The 14,884-nt window shown below is 38.7% G+C and overlaps 1 protein-coding gene across 6 annotated transcripts in view; it reads right to left on the bottom strand.

Moving 5' to 3' along the window:
• VTI1A (vesicle transport through interaction with t-SNAREs 1A) overlaps positions 1 to 14,884 on the bottom strand; it is a 290,579-nt gene that overhangs the window by 267,666 nt on the left and 8,029 nt on the right. For all 6 annotated transcript variants that reach the window (XM_074591127.1, XM_074591124.1, XM_074591128.1 and 3 more), the window contains exons 2-3: positions 14,702 to 14,760; positions 8,018 to 8,128 (exon numbers count right to left, since the gene is read on the bottom strand). In XM_074591127.1, coding sequence (XP_074447228.1) covers positions 8,018 to 8,128; positions 14,702 to 14,760 — 170 coding nt within the window. The remainder of the gene's footprint in view (positions 1 to 8,017; positions 8,129 to 14,701; positions 14,761 to 14,884) is intronic.

Genomic DNA, 14,884 nt, shown 5'->3' with positions numbered 1-14,884 from the left:
CTCTTGAAGTTGGGTAGAAATAGCTACTTTTAACAGCAGTGCTTATATTTCAAGTTTCATTTCATGAAAGCAACAGAACCCAGCAAGCAGGCAAAAAAAACCATTAACCACTTGTTTGCCAAACCAATTTTTGACATGGGACACTTAATCAGTCACCAATAAAAAGTTCACCAATTACCAGACGGCAGCTTCACCATAAAGGAAAGCTATTTTTGACCATGGCAATTAGTCTCCTCATGTTTCAAACACTAAATTCTATTTTCACATTAATTTTTAAAACTATGTGGCTTTAACTTAAAATAAACTGTACATCAAAAGAATGGAAAATAAACAGCCAGGAACACAATTTGACGAATTGGATTTATTTAGTTTATTTAGCTAAACAGGGTCCATTGGATCTCTTTAATAGGCTGACAGTTGCACTGGGCTGGTTAATAAAACATTCAACACAGTATCTTCAGCCAATATAGAAATGCAAATCCCACCAGAAATATTTTATTCATGAAACAGTAATTTCAGTTACTACCAAAGCAAAAAAAAGAAAAAAAGAAACAGGAAAAAAAAAAGGGAGGGGAGGAAAAAAAAAAAAAAAGAAAAAAAATACTTGCTTTGCAAACAAACAGTGCCATCTAGTGTCATTCCCTGAACAAACAAATCAAGAAATCTGAAAAGGGCTATAATCAATCCTTCCAGTGTCAAACCGGTACCTTCTCCCTATTTTTTTGCTTTACTAGTAGCACATGTCTCTCCCTATTTTTCAGTCAAACACAAATTAGCCTCTCTATAGCTGGGGAAAAAAAAAAAAAAAAAAAAAAAAAAGAGTAATAACACGTTGAGGAACCGGAGAGTGCAGTTGTTCTAGTCTGAAAAGCAAGCATATTAAAATAATGGGGTTTTTTGCTCAGTTGTCTGCTGTTTTTTCTTAAAATCTTTATATTTCTAAGTCATGATAGAAACTAAATCAAACTTCTACTTATACGAGTGCAGGTGAGCAATACAATGAAGGGAGAGTGAGATAGGCTCTGTTCTGCTTTATTCATCATCGCATCCCACATCTATGTTCCAACTGCAGAACCTTTATTACTGCTGCTATCAAAAGCAGGACAATGACAGCTTGCTTCTTTTTGCATGACAGGTAGGAGAGTATCACTTGACTAAAATAAGAAATCACCAAGAAAGAGGAAATCATTAAAGCCTTCCTCCTTCTGCCCCCCGAAAGACAGTATTCACCTTCTGTATATGAAGTCACTTTACTCACAGCTGGCTAGAAGTCATTTTGAGTGGACATTGCTTCTTCCACTATCTACTAGGAAGACCAGCAAACAGATTTAGTTCTACAACTTTGAGAAGTAGAAGTTTTAACGTAAGAACAAATTACATGGTAAACAGAAATGAGAGTTCTCCACCTGGGAAAGGCTGATGAGGGCTGGCATCCAGACTTGTCTAAAGACTGCCAGGTGAGAAAGGATGTTAAGTGAAAAAGGCAGAGCTGATGCCATGCTGAATTTCTATTACATGCCTTAAAACATATTTTACAGGAGGATTTCATTCTGCCATAAACCACTTTTTAGCTTGATTTAATACAGAACCATTTTGTGTGTGAAGGGAGAAAGGAAAGAGAGAGGCATGAATGCTTACAGTGCGCTGTAGGACTCAATATGCCTTTCATTCATAGCCCCCAGCCACACAAGAATTATCAGACTCACCAAATCGCTTCCTGAAAGCACCTTTATTTGTAATCGCTCAGCCAAGTCTAGTACTCCACAAACTGTTTTTTTCTTAAAATCATGTGCATCATCTCCACAGTCACTGACTTGACGAAGGACCAACAAACAGCATGCCACAAAACTCACCAGTCCCATTCCTACATGTTAACAGATGAGCAACATCCCTGGAGAGAAACACACACAATTTCCTACGAGTATCAAGGTGAAGTCTGTTGAGAGAAGAATCTAGTTAAAGAATTAATTTTATTGACATTAAAAATTTTCTGCTCCGTTGCCCTTACCCAGCATATTATCTCTTCGCATACTGTGTTATGAGATGTATCTTACCGGTCAAACACGGGAAGATTATTTGTAAGCAATACCTACAGAATTATAAAACCCAGGAGGTAAGGTGTTCTTCACTGGTCTGGCCCCTCAGGAATCTCAGTTAAGACAATCATAATCCCTTAGGTTAATTACAAATTAAGCATGTTAAGTCCCATCTTTCACACTTTCCTCTAAAGAAAACCATGTCATCACTAGAAAATTCCATGGTGAAATAAATTTCCTTCCTGCTCCATGCTTCCATACAGAACTATTAAAAAATTCTTAAGCTGTAAATAAATCAGGGCAAGTTATCTACTGAGGATCTAAGTTATACCACCTCTTAATCTTTCATTGAAACCTCAAGTTTAGGCCTTGAATGTTACAAAAAAAAACCCAAAACACCAAAAAACCAAAAAAAAGTTCTTTCCTGTATCACTTTTCCCCCAGTTAAAATAGCAGTATTATAAATAAAGTCATCGCAAAATGTCAAATGCCTCCACCTTCTTCCACCGCAAACCTGCCAAGGTGGGGCACAAGTAAAAACAAACTGAAGACAATGTGGAATTTGCCTCCATAGAAAAGTTGGCCTAATGTTCAGCAGCAGCCAAGCAGACAAACATTGTACCAGAAGTCATCAGAAAAGGAACAGAGGAAGAAACCCAACCTCACAGTGCCTCTGTACACAACAGCTTGATTGCAGTGTAGAGGACTGATTACTTATCTCAAGAAGGTGACAGTATTTATAAAAATGGAACAGTGAAAGAACTTTTGTTCACAAAATGCTTTCTCAAAATTAGATCGTCAAAGTACATGGTCAGATATTTCAAACTCTTTCTTCTGAAACTTAACCAGTTCAATCTCACGTGCATTAAAACAAATCCCCCACAGCCCTGTTCAAAAGAGCTGTACTACTCACATAGCAAAAACTAATCTGTTTCAAATTTGTCAACAAGATCAGGTTTTCACAACAGGCGTGCATGCCTGCCCATGCAGGGTGCACACACGTACATGACATGTACACATGGTGGGTTCCCTGTTTTTAATAACAGCATTAGGATACAACTATAAAGATATATACAACTGTCCCACACGCCATTTATGATTTTGTAACTCTAAAGCAATAATGCTTTGCCTTCTAAATCAAAATAATCCAGCAGCAACAGTTGACTCTCTAAACTTCTAGCTCAAACTGGAAAGCTAGGGAAGACTATCCATAAAGACACAGGCCACTAACCTGTCATTTGACAAATGTTGTTCATTAGGCTTATAACCATATGAATATTTGTCTCGGTAGGTGGCTGAACCTGAAATAAGGGTAGCAGTATTTGCAAAAAGCAGCCAGAATATAACTGACACAGCTGTAGCAGTTGCTCAGGTGAGCTTCTGGACTCAGGTGGCTCTTCAGAGTCATACAAAAGAGCTCACTTTATCAAATGAAATTCCTTTGCTTATCTCCTTAAATGTTTTTAAAGCTTAACAGCAGTTGCCATTTTATCAATGATCTTAAACAGAACCTGTAGGAGGTATGAAATGTGAATATATAACTTCACTATTGACTGAACTGAAGCTGTTGTTAAATGCTAAAAATGTTTAAATGTTTAGTCAGATTTTGTACAATATATATATCTGTATATGTCTATGTAATCTATGACTTCTCCCCCTCTTTTTTTTTTTTTCTTTTAAGTTGAAGGTCAGAATAACCAAAATCAGTACCAATTCTGAGTCTTTAAAAGGAATGAGTTCTGTCTCTTGGATTGATAACAAACGTTACCTGTAAAATTTGCTTCTGTGCTGACATGACAGAATAGGAACAGTTCCTATACTGCACTGATTGTGTAGTACTTATTTTTGTAATAGGAATATTGCTGTGTAATATAGTCTTACTGGATTCTTATATTTCCTCATCTATTTGAACACTATACTTCAGCTGTAAGCTTTTTAGGAAAATGCCCGCTTTTTTTTTTTTTTATTGTGCCCTGATGTTGAGCCAGTACATGGAATCCTTGTGGTGAATACAAATGCTAGCATATAACCACACATTTGCTAAGTTTATACAGTTACAGTTTCACATGAACTGAGATAGATTCAGGTCAAAGTACGTTTATAACATCTGGAAAGCCTTTTACCACTGCCTATCCCCACTATTTAAAGAGCACTGGCTATTTTCAGGTAACAATTAACAAAAAAAAGCTTTATTTGAAAAAAATAAACAATACCTGTAGTCCATGTATTTAAAAGACTGCAATAAAATAAAAGGCTGCTTCTGCATTCAGAACTTACTTCATGCAGGCAGTCACAATGGACATTCTACATGTGAAATAGCTGAAAACAAAGTATTTACAAGCTTAAGCCACATAATGGTGCATTGGTAGGCACCGGAAAAAGACCTGATCATAGGATGATTGTTTTAAATTTCAGTAACTCGGTAGTAGGTGGTCCCAAGACCTTAATCAACCCAGAAAGTGCAAATACGTGGTCTGCAACTCCACTTCGGGCCACAAGATAGAGCCATTACCCCAGTCTCTGCAGCCCAGCGAGCCTGGTCCTTGCAGGAGCCCCGCACTCATCGACGGGTTGGCACTACAGCTTTCCTGACCCAATAGGAATGACATCCCGCTATAAAAATGCAATATTGGTATATGATATTGCAAATAAGATGATAAAACCAAGATTTACATCTGCAAGTTAAAAAAAAAAACAGCACAAAGTTTAACAGTTTGATACGTTTATCACAGAGAGTAAGCAAGCTTGAAAGGTAGCTTTTTGAGGTGTATAGGGCTTTTTTTGCAAAGAAGTATCACTTTATGCTTGCCCTATTCTTATATTTCTCCCCAGGTATCTGCTCTCCGTGGAAGCCTGCACAGCACTGAGGCAAGCATCAGAAACCACTGCTGCCTTAAGTTGAGGTGGAACACTTGTTTTGTTAATTTTCCCTATCCTTATTCATAGTACTATGCTGAGTACTTTTAATGACAAAATTGAGCTGCTCTTTTTTTCATTACCACTGTTACTCTCCAAGAAGGAGGGCCAAAATGGAGCAAGGTGGCTTTTTCTCCTCAGATATGATTTAATGCAATTAGTGGGTTACCAACTACCTGTGCGCAATACAGATGTCATTGCCTCCACACACACCTCTGGACTGCAGAGCGCTGATAACTAACTGCAGGTGTGACTCAAGATAATAAGGATTAGCAATGAGGGGAAATAAATCACCTACTCGCAACTTGTTTTATTTGATTAAAAAGTTAGAGATGAACAAGCCATGCCTGGAGTAACTTTTCAAAGTATAGCTCAACCAAGCTTAAATCCGTGTTTTGCAGAATATACTTCTGGCATAGTAAAGTGCATAGAAAACCCCCCCCACTATATATTCATTAAGATGTCACAGCATGTACTAAATAATGTTAAAGCAATAACCCAGTGTTTTGTCATTATTATACATACTGCCCAAGACCAAATAAAGTCACCAATTACATATTACTTGTCACAAATAAACCTTAATGTTGTCCATCCTGCAAGTAAAGAATGGACAGGTCCACATACCTCATGTTTACTTCTCCTAACTTTTAAATATCTTGCTGTGCTGCTGTTTTCCGTAACTGCTTGGGTGAGGGCAAATTTTGAAGATGCTACAAAGCATACAAATAACCACAAGATCAAAACTCATGTTCATTATGATGAACATAAAAGAAACTACCAGTGCCAGTTCTGCATTCACTCCATGTTTGAAATACAGAACTTACTGAAAAAGACTATATATTGAGGTATGTAATTTTTGCCATTCATTTCACAGACACGATTTCTTTAAAATGAAACATAGACTTGAAGATGATTGAGAAATGTCCTCTGCTCAGTGCACATACGACTTCACACAGGAATAGAGGCCAAGCCAAATATAGTGGGATCCAGCTGAGATTCCAACTCCGTTTAAAAAGAACAACACTTAACTCCGCAAGCTCACATCTGGGTGCCTTTTGGAAGAGCCAAGAGCTTTGACCAGCAAACCTGTAAGCTCATCATAACCTGAAATCGCCACTTTCATTTCCAGTTAAGAATTTCCCTTCATCTATAAATGCGAATTCATTTTAGAAGTAGTTAGATCTGCTTTCCCTAAAGGTTTGCTAAAGCTCTTACACAAACTCTATACGCGTTGCTTACAGTCAAACAGTTCACAACTCATTGAGGACAATATTCAGGCAGAACATGCGAAAGCACTTGCATTTCAGCACATATTTTCAAATTCCTACCTTCGGTGACCCTGCAGCTTACAGAGTGAAAATAACATTTCCTTTCCTTCCTCCTCTTCCCTCTTTGAACTCACAACTGAATCATTTTCCTATACAGTTTCCAACAAGTTGCTATTTGATTGGAGAACAATCCAAAAAGATTCTCAAACTCTCACATACAAACTTAGAAAACTGTTAGTACTTAGAAACTGGAATTATGTAGGGAATTTAGTTGTAACAAAACTATTTTCCACATAACTGAGGTTTTTCCAAGCATAGCTATTGTTTTCTTTCGGCATGTTGCTGCATCCTTCACTCCACTTTCTTCTCCTGAATGCCATCCTTGGGTTTTGGGCTGTTGTTTTTTTACTCATTATTACGATCTGTTCCTTCTTTTTTCTCCTTCGCTCTGAGCACAAACTTATGTTCCTTCAATCGCATAACTCCTAGTGCTCTGACACATTTCTTTCACATACACTCATTTCTCCTCTTCCATAAAGAGCACCCAGTTCTGAACTCTCCCACTCCCTATTGCCTGGGAATATGGAAGTACCAGTTCCTCCCTTCTGCCTACACAGAGAAATAGGCCAGCAACAAATATATACTGACAGAAAATTCTCCCACATCCGAGAAGACAAACAGCATTCATTACTCGTCCAGAAATCGCTCTCTCTTGGAAGCCCTGTTTAGCCAGTAGGGCCATGCACACTTCACACAGCAGAACAGCATGAGATTGCCTCAAAATTTTGATGCAAGCCTTTTTACCTCAACATTCCTCAAACTTTACACAACCATCTTCTAACTAATATATTTTTGTGCGACTGGTCAACTTGGCAGAAGCACAGAGGAGTGACAGTTAGCTGGATTTCCTGGCTGCAGGTATAAACTTTGACTCCCCTCCCCTGAAGGAATAAACTGCTGCCAGCAACCTGTGCAAATTGACAGTTCTCCAGTGAATGGAAAATACCGCCACTAGTTATTTCTTTCTCCCTACCCTGAAGGAACTGAGCTGCTGCCAATTAACATAGTATTTTCCTACATTTTGCAATCCCTTTGAACTGTTTCAGGATTTTAGAGGAAACAGTTTTGTCTCTAAATCTATTCAGTACAAATCCTAGTCACAAAAGAGGACTGATAACTGTAGCAGAAGCCCCTAGACAAGTGAATCTTGTTAGTTTGCATCTATTACTTGAAAAGTGTAGTATTTATAACCAATTTGTACAAAAGCCAAGAAGAATGTCAGCGCAATAGAAATGAAATCACAGAGACTAAGAAACAAAACGCACATGAGATACACTACGTTCAAAAGTTCCATGTACTGGAGATTATGTTGCCTTTCATGTTACTGCCCACAAGTTGTCTTAAACAAACCATTATTTTCCACTGAGTATACTTACGTTATAATTTAAGTATCAACTCTGATATTCTAACAGTCATTCCTTGAGAAACAGGATTAAAAGCTGACTATTTTGCCTACAGCATGAACACTCAGTGTTTAATGGCACAGAAACAATTCAGAGCCAGGGGAAAGGAACAGAAGGCTAGCAATGTGAATATTGGTAGGAGACTGCTACAAAAAAAAAAAAAAAATTCTCTTCCCCAGTTTGGTTTTCATCTGTCCATAAATACAGCTAGATATACACAGAACTCATTTCTCACACTAGTCAAAAATATCCTCTCAATTGCATGAATAACTGCATTATTATATTTTAAAAATTCTCATAGATGCCTTCTTTATTTAATATGTGAAAAACTCACGAAGTCTGCTTCAAGTTTTCCCATTTCTTGTTTGTAGCTTCTCATTCGACTGCTGTACATTCCTCGGCTTTGAGGTGGGATTTCTCGAACTTCAAGTTCCATCTGCTCAAGCTATCAAGTAAAAATAAAGAAGAGACATGTAAATCAAAAGAGTAATTAAAGCAAGAATGAACTTACCTAAATTGTTCACGAATACTAAGAAATATTCCTTCCTTACTGAGAAATTTTTTTTTTATTCTGCAATATATAAGCAATTCATCAAAATCTTTACACAGCCTTAAGTCAACAAACAAGTGACAAAATTAATACTATTAACACTTAGAAGTAATGATTCTAGTCAAACATTTCTGGATTTCAATTCCAAATGTGAGGAATACATTTTATTTCAAGAAAATAGTAAAACTGAAGTTAAATAAGTCCCTGCAAATAGCTGTGTGGTTTTGGAAACCCTTAGCTGAAAAAGGTATTTTATTTATTTTTATGTACACACATACATATACATGTGTGTGCATATATATATGCACGTTTAAAGACTTATTTTCCACCAGCCTCTATGTTTACTAAAATAATTCTTGTTCTTTCAAATACTGCTTACTCAGCAGAATTGCAAAGCCTGAACTGACTGCCTAAACCTGCATCCCAAGTCTGTACGTAGGTATATTAAATAGCTGAATTTCAGGGTTTAATGATAATACTATTCAAGAACTTCTATACATTCGAATGCATGAAAACATCAGAGAATATATCTTTCAAAAGCTTTTTCTATTTAGCCTTGCCATGCAGCATCATAGAATTGTCTAGGTTGGAAGGAACTTTTCAGATCAAGTCCTACCATCAACCTAACACTGACAGAAACCATCACTAAACCATGTCCCTAAGCACCACGTCTACCCATCTTTTAAATATGTCCAGGGATGGTGACTCAACCACTTTCCCGGGCAGCCTGTTCCAATGCTTGATAACCCTTTCAGTGAAGAAATTTTTCCTAATATCCAGTCTAAACCTCCCCTGACGAAACTTGAGGCCATTTCCTCATGTCCTATCACCTGTTACTTGGGAGAAGAGACTGACTCCCACCTGGATACAACTTCCTTCCAGGGAGTTGTAGAGAGCGATGAGATCTCCCCTCAGCCTCCTTTTCTCCAGGCTGAACAACCCCAGCTCCCTCAGCTGCTCCTCTTAAGACTTGTGCTCCGGACCCCTCACCAGCTTCATTGCCCTTCTCTGGACCCGCTCCAGCACCTCAGTGTGTTTTTTGTGGCAAGGGGCCCAAAACTGGACACAGTACTCAAGGTGGGGCCTCACCAGTGCCGAGTACAGGAGGACGATCGCTTCCCTAGTCCTACTCACCACACTGCTCCGGATACAGACCAGGATGCTGTTGGCCTTCTTGCCCCCTGGGCACACGGCTGGCTCATATTCAGCCGGCTGTTAACCACCACCCCCAGGTCCCCCTCTGCCAGGCAGCTCTCCAGCCGCTCCTCCCCAAGCTTGTGATGCTGCATGGGGTTGCTGTGACCCAAGTGCAGGACCCAGCACTTGGCCTTGTTGAACCTCACACCATTGGCCTTGGCCCATCGAAGCGGCCTGTCCAGATCCCTCTGCAAAGCCTTTCTACCCTCAAGCAGCTCAACACTCCTGGTGTCGTCTGCAAACTTACTGAGGGTGAAATTGATCCCCTCGTCCAGATTAAAGAGAACTGTCCCCAATATCAAGCCCTGGAGAACACCACTTGTGACGGGCCGCCCACTGGATTAACTCCATTCACCACCACTCTCTGGGCCCGTCCCTCCAGCCAGTTTTTTACCCAGTGACGAGTACGCCTGTCCAGGCCATGGGCAGCCATTTTCTCGAGAAGAATGCTGTGGGAAACTGTATCAAAGGCCTTACTAAAACCCAGGTAAACAACATCCACAGCCTTTCCCGCATCCACTAAGCGGGTCACCTTGTCATAGAAGGAGATTAGGTTAGTCAAGCAGGACCTGCCTTTCATGAACCCATGCTGACTGGGCCTGATCACCTGGTTGTCTTATATGTGCCACATAATGGCACTCAGGATGATCTGTTCCATGACCTTCCCAGGCACAGAGGTCAGACTGACAGGCCTGGAGTTCCCCAGATGCTCCTTCTGGCCCTTCTTGTGGATGGGTGTCACATTTGTTGGCTGCCAGTCTACTGGGACCTCCCCAGTTAGGACTGCTGGTAAATGATGGAGAGTGGCTTGGTGAGCACTCCTGTCAGCTCCCTCAGTACTCTCCGGTGGATCCCATCTGGCCACAGAGACTTGTGTGTGTCTCAGTGGTGCAGCAGGTCCCTCAGTATTTCCCCCTGGATTATGGGGGGTTCATTCTGCTCCCGGTCCCTGCCTTCCAGCTCAGGATGCTGAGTACTCAGGGAACGACTGGTCCTACTACTAAAGACCGAGGCAAAGAAGGCATTAATTACCTCATCATTTTCCTCATCCTTTGTTACCATGTTACTGCCCCCGTCTAATAAAGGATGGATATTCTCCTTATTCCTCCTTTTATTATTAATGTATTTATAGAAACTTTTTTTATTGTCCTTGTCATCTGAAACCAGGTTAAGTTCTAGTTATAGCCTCACATCTTTGTAGTCCTCCTGACTGGCCTGCCCCTTCTTCCAAAGGCCATAAACTTTCCTTTTTTCCCTGAGTTGTGACCATATCTCTCTGTTCAGCCAGGCCAGTATTCTTCCCCGAAGGCTCATTTTCCGGCACATGGGGACAGCCTGCTCCTCCACCTTTAAGACTTCCTTAATACTAATGTAGAATACTAAGGGGCCTGAAACACAAAAATATGGCACAGAGGTACAGAAAATCAAAAGAAGTTATAAACCTGGGCTGAGCTGCCTGCTGATTACCTGCCCACTGGGTCATGGAGCCTCCTCTACATGGTGCCGTCTGCTCAGGAATTCTATTTTGCACAGCTGAAGAATCCCTTACCTGCCTTTTAAAATCTTTCCAACTTACTTTAAAAAGATAAAAGAATACTTCTCCTTGGTTGCTGTAGGCACCTGAAACAATATTTACTCACCTCCTACTGATCTCAGTTGAGGAATATGGCATTGGAATAGAAATGCCTTTCAATTAGGGTCCCAAGCTACTGGTTACCTGTCTTCACAAGGGAGTGCTACAGTTTATTCCTATGTAATCGCTTGCTTATACTTTGAAATTTCACCCTCATATAGTAAGAAAAGCATCTGAATTTAATCAATAGAATTACCAGATACTCAGAAGTTATTCAGCCTGATCTATTCTGATTACACAAATGATATTCAATAATAAACTGTAAAGCAGACTTTAATTAAATAGTCAGCAATGAATTGAAGCATACAAAGTAATTTCTAATTCTACCTGGTTCTTTGGCTCAGGCTTAACTTTCCAAAGGTGTATTACAAATTAAACCGATAGCTGGAGTTAATGGCTTATTTCTTATCAATTTCATCTCAATATATTTTATCTCAAATGTTCTATAAACATATAAAACATTCCTTGTATATACATAAAATTATATGTGCAAGGTCAGGATATTATAATGAAGTCTTAGTTCTTATCTATTATATAAAACCAAAACCATCTCCCAGTGAATACCGAATTTGCAGCAAAGATCAGGATCACAGTCCATGAAATCCAAAATGTTGATTCTATCAGAGAGTGTAAGGTCCAAGGAACAATGACAGAGCATGCATATTTAGGCTGACTGACATTTAACGCCTTTTTTTTTTCATCATGATATTAAACATGAGATTTTGTGGCTGGGCTGATACATTTCCATGTGAAGTCATGCAGAACATAGTGGTCCAAGCAGGTGTAAACCTAAATGCAACCTAACTTCACGCATTTTCACTTTCAAGGCTCATATTATTGGTCATAAAATCATATTTTTCATACATGAGCAAGAGAAAAGCTAAATTCTACTAAAAGCTAAGAATTACCTGGCTGTAGAAGCTCAAGTTTTCCTCAGAAAACGGAAAAGCTCAAACTTCTGTTATTGCTTATGTTCAAACTCGCCATCACTGTGGTGAAGCTGAGCATTCTGGCACCTAACTCTTGCCCAAATTCACAAACCAGGCCACATCCTTAGCGCTCCTCAGGTGTTTAACCTAGTAGGTTTGCTCCTAATAACATCCAGTACACTCCCAGCACTGAATACAGAATAAAGCAGAGCAGCCACTGGTATTTCCATTCAAAAAAACACAACAAAGTAAGATAGTGCTGCTGATGTTGTCCATTGAAACTCCAAAATAAGTTTCCCCCTCCCACAGGAACTTTTCTGCAATAAATTGCTCTGAAGAGTTGCTAGCATTTTATGAAACTTCTAAGACTCGCTATTTTATTCAGATTCTAAAGTCCTGGAACTAAAATAGAGATCTATGCTAAAAAAGCCAAGTGTCTAGATAAGAATAACGTAGCATTTGCAACACAACAATTTTGTGATGGGCCCCTCATAAAACATAAAGGCAAATAACACACAGACAGTTTTTTTCTTCTTAAAAGTAGAATTTCACTCAAAAATGCTAATTCCAGCTCTTCTAGCACATGCCAGATTTTTTACTCAAAAGAATTTCCCTAAGGTTATCACAACATTCACCTTTCTTAAAAACTTGGTAAGAATAACATTTTTATCCACATTCTACATCCACATAGGATGCAGAATGACAGGATTTCTCTCCAGAGACCACTAACTCAACAGCTCTGGCTTGAAAAAGCAGCCTGGGAGTCTGAAAAGTTTGGGTGTCAGTTCTACACTTACATCAAATCAATTACACCAGTGATTTTACCCAAACAAAGCACGCAGTGTTTTAAAACAATCAGTGGTTAGTCAATGTAAATAGATTATCTCTACAATAATATTTATAACACATGAGAGTGTTATTTCCTAGCCAAGTAGGAAATAAACCAAAATCAGCTAAACCCAGCTTTGACTACCCAGGAAAACGAAGAAAACCAATGTATGAAAATTACCAGTAGCAAGGAATTCGGTTTATTTTGATTTTCTACTGTAGCCTTTAGTTTAAAAGAGGATCTTTTTAATCAGTTCTGTTATTAGCAGGTTTGTTCAAATTGATTTTTAAACTCGAGCCTTGACATTAATCACAAACATGTTAGGTAATTGCTTAAAGCCAATAATTGAATTAAGCACCTGTCTAGCAGCATTAGCAACAAGATCTAAAACAAAAGCGTGAAAGAAAAGCCAGTACATTAAATGAAGATCATCATTAGGATAAAAGTACAGACACAGGATTTACTTTTTAATCTTTTAATAAATAGATTTAACAAATTTAGATGATCTTTTTCTGGCACAAGGAGAAAAGTAATGAGCCATTAACTCAATTTCTGCTCCTTCCAATCATACTTCGAGTAGAAAACCAAATTTGAATTATTTTTCATCAGACCACCCATGCTACAAGTTCCCTGTACTGCTATGCTTTTTTGACATGTCAAGTTGTAGTGAAAAGGAGATGAAAATAATTTCTAGATTTTTACTTTATTTCAGGTGTTTGAATATGAAAGTGTCCAAAAGACCTTAATACATCTTCAGAACATCTTCATGAGATGGTACAGTATATTTACCATGTTTCTCACTGAGAATACCAAATCAGAGAGGTTAGGCACCTTGCCACCCTCACAGAGTGAGCCTGCAGCAGAGTTTTCCAGCTTTCCTGCACACTATTCCAACGATCTGGTCTACAAGACCAATTCAATTCTTAAACCAAAGGACCACAGGTGTCAACAAACGCTCTAGAGACCTTTTTCTTCCGAAGTCACTTTAAAAAGCGAATTTCAATATTACTGTTTAGTTAGTAACCAAGTCCTTAATTCAAGTTGCTCAATTATAAGAACTTTCAGGCTAGGAGAACTGATTTCCTTTCCCTATCTTAACAGTTAGATTACATTTCTGACACTAGATAGACCAAACTCATCTGCAAGCAATAAACAAAAGCACCTTCAGGCAATAAACTATTGCTTATGGGGGAAAAAGTCAATCTCAGCTGTCATCAACACCTTTGCTCAGCTACTCCACATTTACAAAACTTTGCTTTTAGGCTTCATCCAGATGGAGGACAAGACAGGCTGTAATGGGAAAAAAATTATTAAAAAAAAAAAGTCACAGTTGCTTAACATATATTGCTTTCTTCTGTCAGTGAGGATCACTAACTAATGCTTAGTTAACATACATGCTCTTCTCAGATCAGTAACCCACACTTCCATTGCCCCCTTGACCTCAAACAACTAAGTATCTTTATGGCTCACTTGCTCAAAGAGAGAAAAAAAGATCTACAGCCCTACAGACAATCAGACAGATTAAATCAAGTAGATGCATGGGTCCTACAAGAAAAAAACCAAACAGTCCAGGTGTGTAAATATTTAATTCAATTCCTAAAGTAAAAGACCTAATCCACAACTGAAAGCCTGTAGTAGCCTGTGATAGTTTACAGCAATAATTCAAAACTTAAATCGCTTAAACACAAGATTAACAAAGGATATGCTCCTCTTGGGTATTTTATATCCTCAAATAAGAACTATTTCAAAAACATTATTTCATTTTCTAATGTAGTATTGTTAAGTATTTTTAGGTCATCAAGTGTGTTAAATGTTACCACTAATGATCCTATTGTTTTCCCTAGGAATTTGCTGTTAACATATGAAAAGCCAGAACGTACCAGTTCCCTTGCTTCTTCGAGCTGCCTCTCAACATTTGCAACCATCTGCTTCTTCTCATCTGAAATAGAATTGTGAAAATACCAATGTAATTGTGCTCTTGCCATGAAAGAAAAATTTTAAACGTTTCTATGTATCAGTTAAAACCAACTCCAGGGATTTATTCCATGACATCATCACGCACT

This window comes from Larus michahellis, chromosome 6, assembly GCF_964199755.1.
Source record: "Larus michahellis chromosome 6, bLarMic1.1, whole genome shotgun sequence".
Taxonomy (NCBI): Eukaryota; Metazoa; Chordata; class Aves; order Charadriiformes; family Laridae; genus Larus; species Larus michahellis.
This window is presented reverse-complemented; position numbering and strand designations above follow the sequence as displayed.